We start from the raw sequence: 15,903 nt of genomic DNA, 5'->3' as shown, positions 1-15,903 counted from the left end.
AAATTCTTAAACGAAAACCTTGATATACACAGGTAAGATTCTGAAGTGTAATATTTGCATTGTTTCAGTCTACGCTACAGAAAAAAAGAATAATGTCAAGTGCATTTGCATGTTTTGGGCTGCGTTAGAGGAATGAAGTGCCCTATGTGATTCAGATCCAGTCAACACGAATATTTTTTGGTGTGTGTGTGTTGCCAGTCTCACAGTATAACAACAACAAAAATGATATTCCCACTTTGGGTTATGAATTTAAAGCCAAAAAAAGAATTGAAGAAGAATAGTGATTTATATAATATTAAGGCTTTTGTTTATATGTTTATTCACCTGTACTCGTGTTCTTATATAAGGTACAAAACATCGCCTGTATGATAATTTGGGTCATTTATGTTGTGTTACCCATCAGCATCGTGTGCAAATAATGAGAGGCTACGCTATAAGGTGCAGCTGGTGACCCATTCTCATAAACCTTTAGCACAATACATTCAGTTTATCTGCTCTAATACACGTAGTTGATTACTGTCCAAATAATATTCTATTCTATTGGTTCCGTTTGAAGTGAGAGGAGACCCATCTGTTAGAAGATTCATAAACAGTTAATTAAGATCAGGAAGAGAGTGGAGAGATACAGTGAGAAGAGAGCTGGAGGAGTTAGGCGATGATGGATGACAGGTAGAGGGGAGGAGGCCCAGTTGGAGGAGGATTGTAGAGAGGGCGGAAATCAGCGTGTGACGTAGACCCTATCGCGAATGGGAAAGAAGGAAGTAAAGAAGAATGAGATACAATAACAAGAGGCTCTCGTTTTTCTCCATGATAGTTCCGCTTACTCGTGATTTTCCTGTGGCGGCCAAAAAAATGTATCTGTTGTTTTACGTTTTGTTGTGCTGCTGCCGACAACAACATTGTCTTGTCTCTCTGGGACAACGAGACTCGCTTTAATATGTGGCACCGCCTCGTGTATCCTCAGGCTTCACACACTCCTCTATTAATATTGAAAATTCTCTTGGGTTTCAGCCTGTGTCTTGTATGATTTTTTTTATTCAGGTTTATATATTTATTCAGGAATATAAATACAGACATAGGTCGAGGTGTGTCACTGTATATCCCACGTCGTGAGAGTATTGTAAGGTTGATGTTTTAAATAAATTGTTCCCCACCATCTTGTGAGTAGGAGATAAACATTCATTATAATCTTTCAATTTGTGCATTCTTCTGGCTTCCTATTCGTCAGCGAGTCCATCCGTGCGTCAGTGAGTCGGTTCAGGAGTAATGAACATGATCATTCTAACAACGATCAACGTAATTTAACCAAACTTTGCTTCCGGATATACCACAACTCTGAAATTAATTAATATAATCTTCGATATCCATCAAAGTGGAATATTGCGTTGAAGCTGTACTCTCACTTTTCTTCGAGATATTGTTACTCATAATAAACTCATGATAATGACGGCAACCTACAGGGCTTGTGTATATTCTCTTGATGTTTGTGTTTACCGAGTCCTGGGAGGGGAGTTACTCACCTAAAACGTCAGAATGTACTTCAACATTTTCTTCACCATATGACTTCGACTCCCAGGATGACCATAAAGGTGTATCACCAGACGTTGTTTGTTATTCCTCTTGTTTGCAAGTATAAGTCAACCGAAATTATGAAGAAACGCAGTTGTATGTTGAAGCAATGTGGAGTACTACTTACGTGTAGCTTCCACTGTAAACACAAACATCAAGATACTTTGTAAACACCTCTTAGACTGGCCAAAACTCGTGATTTTCATAAAGTATTTAGTCAGCAACTCGCGAGTTTGTGTTTGTGATACAAGAGGCAGCTGGTGCGAGTGTGTTACACTCCGTCCAGATTTATTCATCTCGCGCTGCCTCCACCCACCAACTCTCATAAGTTTCTCAAGTGACAGGATGCAGCGCCTCACGTTCGCTCCGTGGAAGATTTATCAGCGTGTGATGCTGCCGTGGGAGCTCCGGTGTGTCTCCTCTGCCTGGCGTTAATACATTTGCCAGCTCGTAAAAAGTCATCATCATCTTTTCATACCGTCAAGGAGGAGGTTTAGAAATTCCCAGCGGAGGTAATATCACTGTTGTGAAACACCGATGCAAGCTAAGATTCGCCAGCCTGACGAACCGAGCCTTCCCTGCTCCGCCTGGCGTTGACACACTCCCAAGCAACGTGCAGGGAGTCACCCATCCTCTGCTCCTCTCACGTGAAGAAGAAAATAAAAAATAACCGAGAATATGTTATAAACTGTACAGTGAAGAATTCTTGGCGATGTAAACCAGATTCACAGTAAAGAAACAATTGTGTGAACTGTCCTGGGGTGCAAGAGAAATCTTATCTCGGTAAGATACTCATTCCGGCAAGAATTTTTTTTACAAAACTGACTAATGCAGGTAATATTCCCCAAAGAGATGGCGAGTGGCAGATATAACTAATGGTTGAAGGTGATGAATCTTATATTCAGTTCCTTGTTCTTCATTTGTGTATTTATATTCGCCACTTTTATTTCCTTGTTGCGTATATTCACTTTTTCCATTTTATATTTAACTTCACATCTTTTTTATTATCTATTGTGCCCATATTTATATTTTTTGTTTAGGTTTCCATTTTATTTTGTGTTATTTTCACGAGTATCCCGCCTCTATAGAGTTTATTATCTATAATTACCGAAAGAACTTTATTGTATATCCTATTTTTGGTGTTTATATTCGAGAGTTTCTCATTATATTTTGTATTTATTCTTACGATTATCTCATTTGTTTCTGTTATTTTTTTTTTTACTTATCCACATCTATAACGCTCATTTCTGTTTATCTCTCAGTGTTTACAATTCTCTGGCACTTATCTCAATACTGATTTAATATCCTCTGTAAACCGAGGATATTAACACTTGATACTGTACTCAGGGATACAGTAAAAAAAAACCAGTAATATTTAACACTAGGTATGTACCCCCACCTCGTTAATTATCATACCGATTTCCATTAAATTTGATATTGGTGTTGATGGTGCCTCCCTCCCCGTGTCATTAGTCTTCCGTGCCGCCGATCCCTGGGCAGATCATCATCGTTAATAACCTTCAAAAATAATTAACAAAGTAATGAAGGAATATTGAGCTGTCATGAGCGAGGGTCGACCCCGAGGTGGATGGTGTAAATATTGGAGGTGTTGATGAGGCTGTTTTCCACGATGTCTCTCTCTCTCTCCATGTGTGTGTGTGTGTGTGTGTGTGTGTGTGTACAAAGCCCCTCTAGTAGAACACGTGGGTCTCTCCTCCTTGTCCTCCGTTAATGAAATTCTCACACATACCGGGGTGTCAGGCGTCCACTTTACAGCTCCAACTACCGCACTCAGGGTAACGTTTCCCACCTTTATTGCTGGATGTTGACTGTGAACCTAACACGGTCTTGTTTCACCATGTTAATTGAGGGATCCCCAGGCCCCGCCTACTGAGCCACCAGCCAATCAAAAGTACTTGAAATTGACAAACCTTCGCTCTCCGCCCCTAAGGTTGAGCCAGACTGTGGTGTGGTAGACTCGTTGATTTTTCAGTAAATTTGGCTCTTCTGCCTCATAGAAACTTAAATTTTCCCGTATAGATTGCTGATTTCGTTAGCATACTGTAAATGTCGGACTGGGCGGAACTTGTCGGAGTGGGTGGAGTTTGCCATTATGGGAAAAACATAATCTGGATCATAATTGAGTTGATGGCTTGACGTACATTTCGTCACCATTCTGTTAGAAGCCTCAGACCGACACCATACTGATGTACACCACCTGCATGTAATTCCTCTACTAAATTTTTTCGAGTTAGTATCTTGAGGTCGAGTCATAAAATATTATCCTCATCATAACAATAGCTAATTAAGTCAGCTTGTTCATGTTATACACCTCATATTTCCCTTCACTGTGATGAAAAATGAACTTTGTGACCTCTTCATTTGTCCTGCCTTGTGACCTACCACATACTGAGAACTTCTACTGGAGGAACCAACCAAGGTAAGCATCGGGAGGTGAGGTCAAGGCACTCTGTTCTCTGTGAACTATGACGTAAGATTGGTTATAGCTTGCAGTGTCGCCTCGACCCTGGTAACGGGAACAATGGCAACCCGACGGACCGTGATATTCAGTCCCCCACCACTTGTGGTAGTGGCTGTCTCTCCTCCTGTCTGGCTGTATCTCAGGCTCCCTGGCTGCATCTGGGGCTCTCTTGTTTGTACCTAAGACTCTCTGGCTGTATCTATGGCTCGCTGGCTGTATCTAAGGCTCCCTAATTGTAGCTAAGGCTCTTTTTTTTCTATCTAAGGCCCTTTGGTTATATTTCAGAATCACTGACAGTGCTCGTGGATATTTACCAGGCTTTTCTGGCTTTCTGAACACACACACACACACACACACACACACACACACACACACACACACACACACACACACACACGAGGAGCAGTAAATAATTCAGCCAGAGGAAATGTTGGCACGTCATCGGCTTGTGTCGCTGTTCCGGAAACAACAACAATAAGCCGAAATATTACAAGAATGCTGAAAGAATGCCACCGAGTTAGTGTGACAGAATGCCAGCGTCAGAGTACCAGCGTGTCAGAGTAGCGTACTGACCCAGCGTGGTGTCTGAGTGCCAGCGTGTCAGAGTACCAGCGTGTCTGAGTGCCAGCGTGTCCAGAGTGCGTGTAGCGTGTCCAGGTGCCAGCGAGTGCCAGCGTGTCAGAATGCCAGCATGTCTGAGTGCCACCATGTCTGAATACCAGCGTGTCAGAATGCCAGCGTGTCAGGAGTGCCACCATGTCTGAATACCAGCGTGTCAGAATGCCAGCATGTCTGAGTACCAGCGTCTGAGTGCCACCGTGTCTGAATACCAGCGTGTCTGGGTGCCAGCGTGTCAGAATGCCAGCGTGTCAGAGTGCAAGCATGTCAGGCCAGCCTGTCAAGAGTGCCAGCGTCAGAGTGGCGTGTCAGAGTGCCAGCGTGCGAGTGCCAGCGTGTCAGAGTGCCAGCGTGTCGAAGTGCCAGAGTGTCTGAGTGCCAGCGTGTCAGAGTGCCAGCGTGTCAGAATGCCAGCATGTCTGAGTGCCACCATGTCTGAATACCAGCGTGTCAGAATGCCAGCGTGTCAGAGTGCCAGCGTGTCAGAATGCCAGCATGTCTGAGTACCAGCGTGTCTGGAGTGCCACCGTGTCTGAATACCAGCGTGTCTGGGTGCCAGCGTGTCAGAATGCCAGCGTGTCAGAGTGCAAGCATGTCAGGCCAGCCTGTCAAGAGTGCCAGCGTATCAGAGTGCTAGCGTGTCAGAGTGCTAGCATGTCAGAGTGCTAGCATGTCTGAGTGCCAGCGTGTCAGAGTGCCAGCGTGTCAGAGTGTCAGCATCCAGTGCCAGCGTGTCAGAGTGCCAGCGTGTCAGAGTGCTAGCGTGTCAGAGTGCCAGCGTGTCAGAGTGCTGCTAGCGTGTCAGAGTGCCAGCGTATCAGTGCCAGCGTGTCAGAGTGCCAGCGTATCAGAGTGCCAGCGTGTCAGCGTGCCAGCGTGCCAGAGTGCCAGCGTGTCCCAGCGTGTCAGAGTGCTAGCGTGTCAGAGTGCCAGCGTATCCAAGGTGCCAGCGTGTCAGAGTGCCAGCGTGTCAGAAGTGCCAGCGTGTCCCAGCATGTCTGAGTACCAGCGTGTCTGAGTGCCAGCGTGTCAGAGTGCCAGCGTGTCAGAGTGCCAGCGTGTCAGAGTGCCAGCGTGTCAGAGTGCCAACTTGTTAGAGCCACCATGATGAAAAGACCTGTCACATAAAAGAGAATAATCAGTAAGGATACAACAACAAACAGCCAAATGAATAATATATAATGAGCCAGAGAGCCAGAGTGACACTTGGCCCACCTATGTCTACCCCAAGTCATTACGGATGAAGTTTGTGCCACAGTAAAGAGAACAAACGAGAAACGAATCACTTGAAAATTAGACACCATATCTTATTTCACTTGATTAAACAGCCTAACCTAACCCAATCAGACCTAACTTAACCTAACCTAACCAAATCTAACCTAACTTAACCTAGCCCAATCAGACCTAACTAAACCTAACCTAACCAAATCTAACCTAACTTAATCTAGCCCAATCAGACCTAACTTAACCTAACCTAACCAAATCTAACCTAACTTAACCTAGCCCAATCAGATCTAACGTAACCTACCCTAACCTAACTCAACCTAACCTAGCTGATGGGTCTAATTTTCAAGTGATATAAAGGTTCTGTTACAACACTGTCAAGGATCGAGTAAGATTAAGTGATTATGACTTGAGCTGAGAGACACAAAACTAACAGAAATAAAAATAATTTAGACGGGATATATTGGACGAACCTGTCAAGCGAGTGTCTGTCAATTATTTATGATTGTAGTCCTACCTGTCAAGTCTGTGCGAATATTTTCCTTGACGATAGTGAAATGAATTAATGTGTCAGGGTGTCTATGTGGTTATATTTGGTGAGTGTGTGAGGTGTTAGTGATGGTATGTTGGCGAGGTTGTGAGCTGTTAGTGATGGTATGTTGGCGAGGTTGTGAGCTGTTAGTGATGGTATGTTGGCGAGGTTGTGAACTGTTAGTGATGGTATGTTGGCGAGGTTGTGGCTGTTAGTGATGGTATGTTGGCGAGGTTGTGAGCTGTTAGTGATGGTATGTTGGCGAGGTTGTGACGGTATGTTGGCGATGTTGGCGAGGTTGTGAACTGTTAGTGACGGTATGTTGGCGAGGTTGTGAACTGTTAGTGATGGTATGTTGGCGAGGTTGTGAACTGTTAGTGACGGTATGTTGGCGAGGTTGTGTGAGTGACGAGGTTGTGAACTGTTAGTGACGGTATGTTGGCGAGGTTGTGAACTGTTAGTGACGGTATGTTGGCGAGGTTGTGAACTGTTGTGACGGTATGTTGGCGGGTTGTGAACTGTTAGTGACGGTATGTTGGCGAGGTTGTGAACTGTTAGTGACGGTATGTTGGCGAGGTTGTGAGCTGTTAGTGACGGTATGTTGGCGAGGTTGTGAGCTGTTAGTCACGGTATGTTGGTGAGATCAAGTGAGTGTGTGAGGTGTTAGTGACGGTATGTTGGCGAGGTTGTGAGCTGCTAGTGACGATATGTTGGCCAAGTTGTGTTAAGAGCGTGAGTTGTTATTGACGGAGTTGCCAGTAGAGATGAAAAAACCTTTCCCTTGGTAGCGAGGGAACCTAGGAACAGGGGAGAGAGAAGAGGAGGGAAGGAATGATAAAAATCGCGGAAAGATGGGGAGCTGGTGAGGGAAGATAGGAGGAGGAGAGGAAGGAGGAAGGAGGAAGAAGAGCTGGTCGTCCCACACAGGCTGGTCGTCCCACACAGGCTGGTCGTCCCACACAAGCTGATCGTCCCACTGTTTATTCTAGTCATCTGTGAATATCAAATGAGACAGACTTACAGCGCCGCCGTTTAGTGTGTATAGAAACTAACGATTGTTTGTGTTCCTGAGTGGCTGGGAATCAGAGAGGAACACTTTCGACGTCTCCTGAATGAATTGTTGTGTTCCCGAGTGGCTCAAAACAAGGGGTGGGGCAACTTAATACATTATCTGATTATAATTTGTGTTTTTTGGATAATTTATTGCTTGTGTTCCTGAGTAGATGAAAAACAAAAAAGAATACTTCAACACGTCTCATGGATGTATTTTTGTGTTCTTGAACATTTGTTTGTGTTACAGAGTGGCTGAAAACACAGGGGGCAACTTAACACGCTTCCTAAATGTATTTTCAAAGAAGTTTGTTTTTAATTGTTTACGAAACTCGGCGACACCCCTCTGGCCAAAGCGACGGAAACTTTCATACAACTTTCGTGTTATTTTTAACAAGTCGTGTGTTGTATGAGTGAGGTAGTGGAAGGGCAGAGAAATAATACATAGAGGGAGAAAACGAGATAAATTGAAGAAGAAAGAGAAATAGAGAAAGTGAGCAAGAGAAGCTGGAATGAGTGAGTGAGGAAATGGAAGATATTGGTAAGGGATCAAGAAAGAGGAATTTAGTGTGAGATAGAGTGAACGAGGGAAGGCAGAGAAAGACGAAGGAAATAAGGGAGTCTGGAAAGAAAGGAAGGAGTGAGGAAGCGTGAAATGAAGGGAGGAAGGGAGCATAGAATAAAGGAAAGTGAGGAAAGAGGGAGCATAAAATAAAGGAAAGGATGTAGAGAGGGAGGTAGGGAGGGAAGGTGAGATAAAGGGCGAAGGAAATATAGATTGAAAAATGGGGAGGAAGGGACACTAGAAGGGTTGGGGTGAGGGGTAGCCGAAGGGAAGGGGAGGAGGGGCAGCAGAAGGGTAGGGAGGGAGGGCAGCAGAAGGGGAGGAGGAGGGAGGAGGGGCACCAGAAGGGAAGGAGGGAGGGAGGGGCACAGAAGGAAGGAGGAGGAGGCAGCAGAAGGAAGGAGGAAGGAGGGGCAGCAGAAGGGGAGGGAGGGAGCAGCAGAAGGAAGGAAAGAGGGAGGGAACAGCAGAAGGGAAGGAGGGAGGGATAGCAGAAGGGTAGGAGGGAGGGAGGGGCAGCAGAAGGGAAGGAAGGAGGGAGGGAACAGCAGAAGGGAAGGAAAGAGGGAGGGAGGAGCAGCAGAAGGGAAGGAAGGAGGGAGGGAACAGCAGAAGGGAAGGAAGGAGGGAGGGCTAAGAATCAATGGACAGTAAGCACGTCAAGTCATATGTTAACTCTGACCTGTAGTGACCTCATGTGACCTCTTCATCGAGCTGGCTTCTCCTTCCTTTCCCCCTCCTTCCCTCCCTCTACTAGCTGTCCCCCTTCCCTTCCCTTCTCTACCTACCTGCTCCCTCTCCTTCCTTACCCTTACCAGCTATTCCCCTTCCCCTCTTCTCTCTGTCTCCCTCCTTTTACCAGCCGTTCCCTTCTTTCTAACCACTTTCCACTTCCATTCAGTTCTCCCTCTTCTCACTTAACCTCTCTCTGCTACTCTTTCTCCTCCCTTCTCTCTTACTTCCCCCTCCTCTTTCTCTCATTCATTGTCTTTTGGAGGGTAATATGACAATCTCCTCCTCCTCCTCCTCCTCCAAAGATGATTTTCCGGATTCTTATGGTGAAAACAACCCTCTTGTGCCTTACTGCGATCTCTGTCTTTTAGCTGTGGTATTTAGTTAAGTTTTAGCTGCGGTATACTTAGCTGTGTTGTCTGGTGTTTTAGCTGTGATCTATGACGTTTTAGCTACGGTGGAGGTAGGGGGTTTATAGAGGGGGAGGGAGGTAGGAGGTTTATAGAGGAGGGAGGGAGGTAGGAGGTTTATAGAGGGAGGAGGGGAGGAGGGAGGAGGAGGGAGGAGGTTTATAGAGGGAGGGAGGGAGGAGGTTTATAGAGGGAGGGAGAGGGAGGGAGGAGGAGGTTTATAGAGGGAAGGAGGTAGGAGGTTTTAGAGGAGGGAGGAGGTAGGAGTTTATAGGGGAGGGAGGTAGGAGGTTTATAGAGGGGGAGGGAGGTAGGAGGTTTATAGAGGAGGGAGGGAGGTAGGAGGTATATGAAGGATGGAGGGAGGTAGAGGTCGGAGGTTTATGGAGGCGAGGGAACACTGCGCGGATCAGCTCGACTTTATCAGGTAAGACGATGATAAACGTCAATGGAAGATCCTTAACATGGTTTATGTCTGCCTACAGATAAGACTCTTGACCAGAGGGAGGTTTATATAGTGGTTTAGGGAGGTTTAGTGATAAGACTCCCCCGTGGTCAACACAATATTGGTCAGCAGGTAACGTTGGGACTAAACCTTGGGTCAGTACACGTATATTTATCATCGATGTGTTGAATTAAAGATGGGACGTTAGAGTTATATTTCTCTCTTGTGTTATCATTCGTCGGGTATAGTCTTTAATGCCTCCTGCAGGTGACCATTACGCCTCACCTGTGTTACCATTAGTGCTGTTGTCACCTCTACTCTGAGTGTCTGTATTCTGGATGTAGTTGACGTAAACATTGATCACTGTCTGCGTTGAGCTGCAGTTGAACATGTATGTCTCCCCGGCGGGAATTATAATCCAGTCAAATCAAGGAAAGGCTGAAACATGGTTGAAAGCTGAAGTATTAAAAATTAGATAAACGACCAGATTTGGCTTTGAGAGTAGCCTTGGCTTTAATTAGAAATACCTTGAGTAAGAAGAGAGTGGGTGTGTGTTGCGCGTTACCAATTAACTGATAACAAAACATATGTCAATTAATCTTTTCATTTAGTAGAGCCTATCTCACCATCCACTTACTACTCCTAATACTTTAATTACTCGTGGAGCGGTAAATTAGTGCACTCCTTCCTGGTGCTCAGGACGTCAGCCTCCCCACACACACACATAATAACACCACACTTGAATGGCCGCCTTTGTCCATGAGCGAGTCCACGTGTCCACGAGTAACGGAGAGATTCTAATAACGTTCATAAAAGGAGTTTTATCCCCCTGGCGGGAGTGAGGAAGAAGTTATTGCTGCCACCTGCTGCTGCACCTCATAACAGGCACGAGGAGGAAGAGGAAGAGGAGGAGGAATAATGAGGTCCTCGTGAGGAGTGAGAGACTGAGAGTGGAGGGGGGGGGGGAGCGAGTGACGGAGGAGGACTCGACTTGGGGAAAATGACTTCGCCGCGCTCTTGTAAGAAGCTAGTTGAGGGAGTTCAGTGTGTGTGTAAAAAGGAACTGGCATTTTAACCCCTTGAGTATAATAATTTAATCTCACGAGTACATTGACTTAACTCTATAAGTAGGAGATTCTGTTCCCTGGAGTACTCAGGTGTTGTACTCAGGTGTGTTGAATAATCGTACTGAAAGGATTCAGTAACGCAGGAAAGGAGATGTTGAAGGAGCCAGAAAAGAGCGTGAGAGAAGGACAGTCCAGGGCTCACGGTGGCTCAGAGGGAGATAATCAGGGTAGCGACCACTGGAGGGCGTGGTGATGGTCGCCCACACACACACTGCGTGGGATCATAGATATTTGTGTAAGTTTTTCCCGGACGTGACCAGACTGTGAGACAGGATGGGCTATGGGGGGTAGGGAAGGTGGTAAACGCTTACGTCTACCACCTTCTCCCTTCCCTTCCCTGCCTGCCGCGCCTCTCAAAACGTCTGTTATTCATATAATTAATTAGGTATGAAAACTTTCTTGTCCGTGAGTCTTTTAACTGACCTGAGTTACGAGCGCCGCCATGACTGTGAGAGTGAGGGAGAGAATGGGAGAGAAAGTGAGGGAGAGTGGAGGGAAGTGAGTAGAGGTGAAGAGTGTATGAGAGTGTAGGACGAGGTGGAGGAAGAATGAAAGGGGAATGTGAGAAGAAATTGTGTAAGGAAGGAGAGCTTAAGGAGAGGAGTAAGATGAGAATTAATTAAGAGAGAAAGAACAAACTGACAGACACGAAGGAAGGATTTATAACACTGGAAGAAAAATGTAAACAAAAGTCGAGGATTATATAACAAAAGAGGCTGGCAGAGGAGTAGAGGGGAACTGACCAATCAGTAGCCAAGCCCACTTCTCGCTAATCAACCAATGAAATCACTCTTGCGCGCGCACTCTATATATATATCCTCGACCTTAAAGATGTCTCCTCAAGTCTTATATCATCACGCAACTTACTCTGACATATAGATTTATAATTAGAGATATATTTTTCATCTCCCGAACTATATTTAATTTCATACAAATATGAGTTAAAAAGTTTATTTAACCCAAGCAACGAGTATGTTTGTCTAAGGCTTCGTGGTTGCTAGGGAAAGAAGAGAGTGAGTGGAGCAAAATCGATTGGTTATTTAGCATCAAGATGAAACGGTAGGGAATGGTAGGTTGGCATTTATCTTCAATCTGTATATTCACTGTCATTAGTATATTAAGTCAAAGGTTTAATACAGTAAAGTACAGTGACAGATAGAGTAATAATCAGTTTTCGTTATGCTTATGTTGTCATATATCATACAGGTACAGTTTTAGGTATACAGTATAGGTGTGATGATTATGTTGTGATAGTAATTTAAAGAAGAGAAGGAAACCATACAAGAGAATATGGAGTTAGCATAAAAGATAACTGAGACAAAAAAGAGGAATGAGAGAGATAAGGAACATAGAATAAACGTGAATTAATTGATGAAGGAAAAATTATTAGATAGAGAAAACTGGATAAATATGAACTAACACCAAACACAGAAACATACACCAAAGTCTTACAAAAAACACAAATATTTTACAAACTCTCAAAACTTTTATTAGAAACATACAAAAAGTTTATAAAAGGCATAAAAGTTTTCCAAATGACACAAAAATTTGATAAAAAAAAGACCCCAAAATGCTTTATAAAGACAAAGAGTTCTATTAGAGAGATATATAGTATAGTCTCGTCAGCCCAAGAAAAAACAACAGCTCGGCAGATGGTGTTGAGAATATACTGTACAACCGCACCGAGAGAGAGAGAGAGAGAGAGAGAGAGAGAGAGAGGGAGAGAGGGAGAGAGAGTTGAGATGAAAAGAAAAAGTACTTGTGTGAAGTTATGTGTTTGAAGAAAGTTTACCCCCAGACGCCAACATGGAGTCTGAGATCGTATATAAACAACAGCAACTGAGAAATGTGTATAAGTTACGTTAAATCGCAGTTGAAAGAAAACAAAATCATATCACATGCACAAAAAATATCTATCATTAATAATCTTATGACAAAAATATCTCTCACGCAGGATAGGTGGGCACTAGACTTAACTAAATCCAAATAAAAACATCCTCACGAGCTAAAATCATCCATCAACCATATCAAGCGGCAGAAATTGGGCTGACAAAACGTAAGACATAAATATCCCTCAAGCTTGACCAAAAAAAATCCATTAGTTTTGTCAGGATGGGCAGACATCTAGTTAACGAGACCCAAATAGCAGAGATCTAAAGACATGGAAGAGAACTCGTCTACCTGGCTTAAGAAATACGTCATTTACAACAGGGATAAAGACTCTCATAAAGATCCGGCCGGGAATAAAAGTCATATTTGTGGGCTACTGAAGCGAGAGACGTCAGTGAGCCATCGTGTTTTATTGGTATTGGGAAGTATAATGGCCTCGAGACGCTGCCTTCATTAAGTTTAAGAGTAATAACAGTTTAGTGTTTGTGGGTGAAAGTGGGATGAATGGTTGTGTGTATGTGTGTTCTTCCCTCTCCCCCCCCCCCCCCACACACACGCCTGGCCACAACAAAGACCAGGCGGCCATCACTCTAGACAGCGAGGGAAGACAGAGCTGATCGAACTACCTTCAAGATATTTTGTTGTTTTATCCACATAAGTTGGTTAAAATTCACCAATGTGCTTCTGAATCATCGCGTGTACAACCCCAGGAAGCACAGTTCTACGACACAGCTATTAATACGGACAAACATTAACCCCAGCTCCTTGATAACTACCTGTTGGATAGACCTGTATAATGCCAGTGGCGACGCCGGGGATATTTACGTAATCGTTTCTTTAAGTTTACCTCCAACGCCTCCCAAGTTTTCTTACTGAGCCTGAGAAGGAGAAAAGTTTAATGAGGAACATATTCTTGAAGACTTTTTGTTTAATGTCGGCTTCTTTTTTTTTTATTTGTTGGCTTCGTTGTGATGCTATTTTGTTTAATATGTATTGTGTGAGAAATAAAAATTCTAAAATAAAAAGTGAGAGAGAGAGCTGTTATGTTTCACTAAAAGCAGCCTGAAAGCCAATTATACATGTGAAGTTAATCCTCTTTACGCATAATGAATAGAATATATCAGACAACTTTAATAATAGAATTTCCTTAGATGGACTGTGACCTAGAATTGTTCAGTGGCTGCCTTACCGAACACGTAAACAAAACATCCATCACGCGGCAAAAAATAAAACATCCATCAGTCAGGCGAATGAAGACGGAAATTTACGGCTGACAAAACACAGCTAAAACTCCTCACTTATTCCCATTCCCATAACATAGAAGGGAACAAACAGTATCAGACCGTGTGGGTACAGTTGTTCCAAATTATCTCGTAATACAAAGCAGATGGAACAGTTGTTAGAGGTTTTGTAGAATTACTGCTCCAATTTCAGAGTACGTCGTCTGCTGTTTTAACTTTGAGTCATTAGTTCTCAATGACTCACAAATAAAGACCGGAGGAAAAGGTAATTTACGTGTGTTTGTAATACATGATGAGACAGGTGGTAGTTGTGGTTGAGAGGCATGTGGTAGTTGTGGTTGAGAGGCATGTGGTAGTTGTGGTTGTGAGGCATGTGGTAGTTGTGGTTGTGAGGCATGTGGTAGTTGTGGTTGTGAGGCATGTGGTAAGGCATGTGGTAGTTGTGGTTGAGAGGCATCTGGTAGTTGTGGTTGAGAGGCAGGTGTAGTTGTGGTTGAGAGGCAGGTGGTAGGTTGGGAGGTGGTGGTAGTTATGGTTGAGAGGCATGTGGTAGTTGTGTGGTAGTTGTGGTTGAGAGGCATGTGGTATGTGAGGCAGGTGGTAGTTGTGGTGGCAGGTGGTAGTTGTGGTTGAGAGGCATGTGGTAGTTGTGGTTGAGAGACAGGTTTGTGGTTGGGAGGCAGGTGGTAGTTGTGGTTGAGAGGCAGGTGGTGGTTGTGGTTGAGAGGCATGTGGTAGTTGTGGTTGAGAGGCATGGTAGTTGTGGTTGAGAGGCAGGTGGTAGTTGTGGTTGTGAGGCAGGTGGTAGTTGTGGTTGAGAGACAGGTGGTAGTTGTGGTTGAGAGGCATGTGGTAGTTGTGGTTGAGAGGCAGGTGGTAGTTATGGTTGAGAGGCATGTGGTAGTTGTGGTTGAGAGGCATGTGGTAGTTGTGGTTGAGAGACAGGGGTAGTTGTGGTTGAGAGGCATGTGGTAGTTGTGGTTGAGAGGCATGTGGTAGTTGTAGTTGAGAGGCATGTGGTAGTTGTGGTTGGGAGGCAGGTAGTTGTGGTTGTGAGGCAGGTGGTAGTTGTGGTTGTGAGGCAGGTGGTAGTTGTGGTTGAGAGGCAGGTGGTAGTTGTGGTTGAGAGGCATGTGGTAGTTGTGGTTGGGGCACAGATGGGGTAGTTGTGGTTGTAGACGAGGAGACTCAACGTGTGTCATACTGGTGTTGTGTTATTTAATGTCCATATCAGGTACTCTGTAAACACTAATATCAAGCAAAGTTATTGATCACCCTGTACTTGTTCTTGGTAAAATCTCATCTAACCTAACCTAGCCTACTGTAACCTAACGTAACCTAACCTGACCTATCTTAACCTATCTTACCCAAACAAAAATGGCCCTAAGGCAGATTTGGTTAGGTTAGGTTAGGTTAGGTTAGGTCTAGCTGATACAATGCATAGTCTAAACTTCTAAAGCATAAATATAACATCACCTAAAACAACCAATCACAACCTTGCTTCTGGTCTATCTCTAGGCCTACACCCTCCCTAGCACACACCATAACCAGGTAATTTATGAGAGTACTGTAGTCAATCGAGGGAACTATTCAACTTCTATCTTCCTTTACTTTTTACAGGAGAGTGAACGACAGTAAACCATCAAGTGTCCATTTGTGATCTAAGTTGGAACAAGAGAAAGGAAATAATAACTGTGTAGGAGGTAAATGGCTTTGTTTATATAATTATATTCCTGATAAGTAGCCATTTACTGAGACATTATAATAACAAGCATAATACCTGTATGTCACTGTAATATAGGAATTTTAATTGAATGTTATTTTTTTTTTATCATCCGACGAAAATGGACATCGTGATATATTATTAAGAATTCAGTTTTGTTTACAATTTGGGAACTATACAGTGTAATTTATCTCGTTCCCTGGAAACCATAAATAGTGTTCTGACCTATATATTATTGGCTGTTTCTAGAGGGGGAAAAATATAAGTTTGGTTGTCGCGTAAATTGTTTCACTGG

The 15,903-nt window shown here is 43.9% G+C and overlaps 1 protein-coding gene across 1 annotated transcript; it reads left to right on the top strand.

Annotated features, from left to right (window-relative positions):
• The first annotated feature begins 1,914 nt into the window (after positions 1-1,914).
• Positions 1,915-5,671, top strand: LOC121865945 (keratin-associated protein 16-1-like). Its single transcript, XM_042365512.1, has 5 exons — positions 1,915-1,979; positions 4,077-4,129; positions 4,648-4,740; positions 4,823-5,166; positions 5,456-5,671. Exons 1-5 carry the CDS (start codon positions 1,915-1,917, stop codon positions 5,669-5,671), a joined length of 771 nt encoding a protein of 256 aa, XP_042221446.1.
• Positions 5,672-15,903: the final 10,232 nt, after the last annotated feature.

Source organism: Homarus americanus, unplaced genomic scaffold (assembly GCF_018991925.1).
Source record: "Homarus americanus isolate GMGI-L3 unplaced genomic scaffold, GMGI_Hamer_2.0 scaffold2937, whole genome shotgun sequence".
In the NCBI taxonomy this organism is placed as follows: Eukaryota; Metazoa; Arthropoda; class Malacostraca; order Decapoda; family Nephropidae; genus Homarus; species Homarus americanus.
This window is presented reverse-complemented; position numbering and strand designations above follow the sequence as displayed.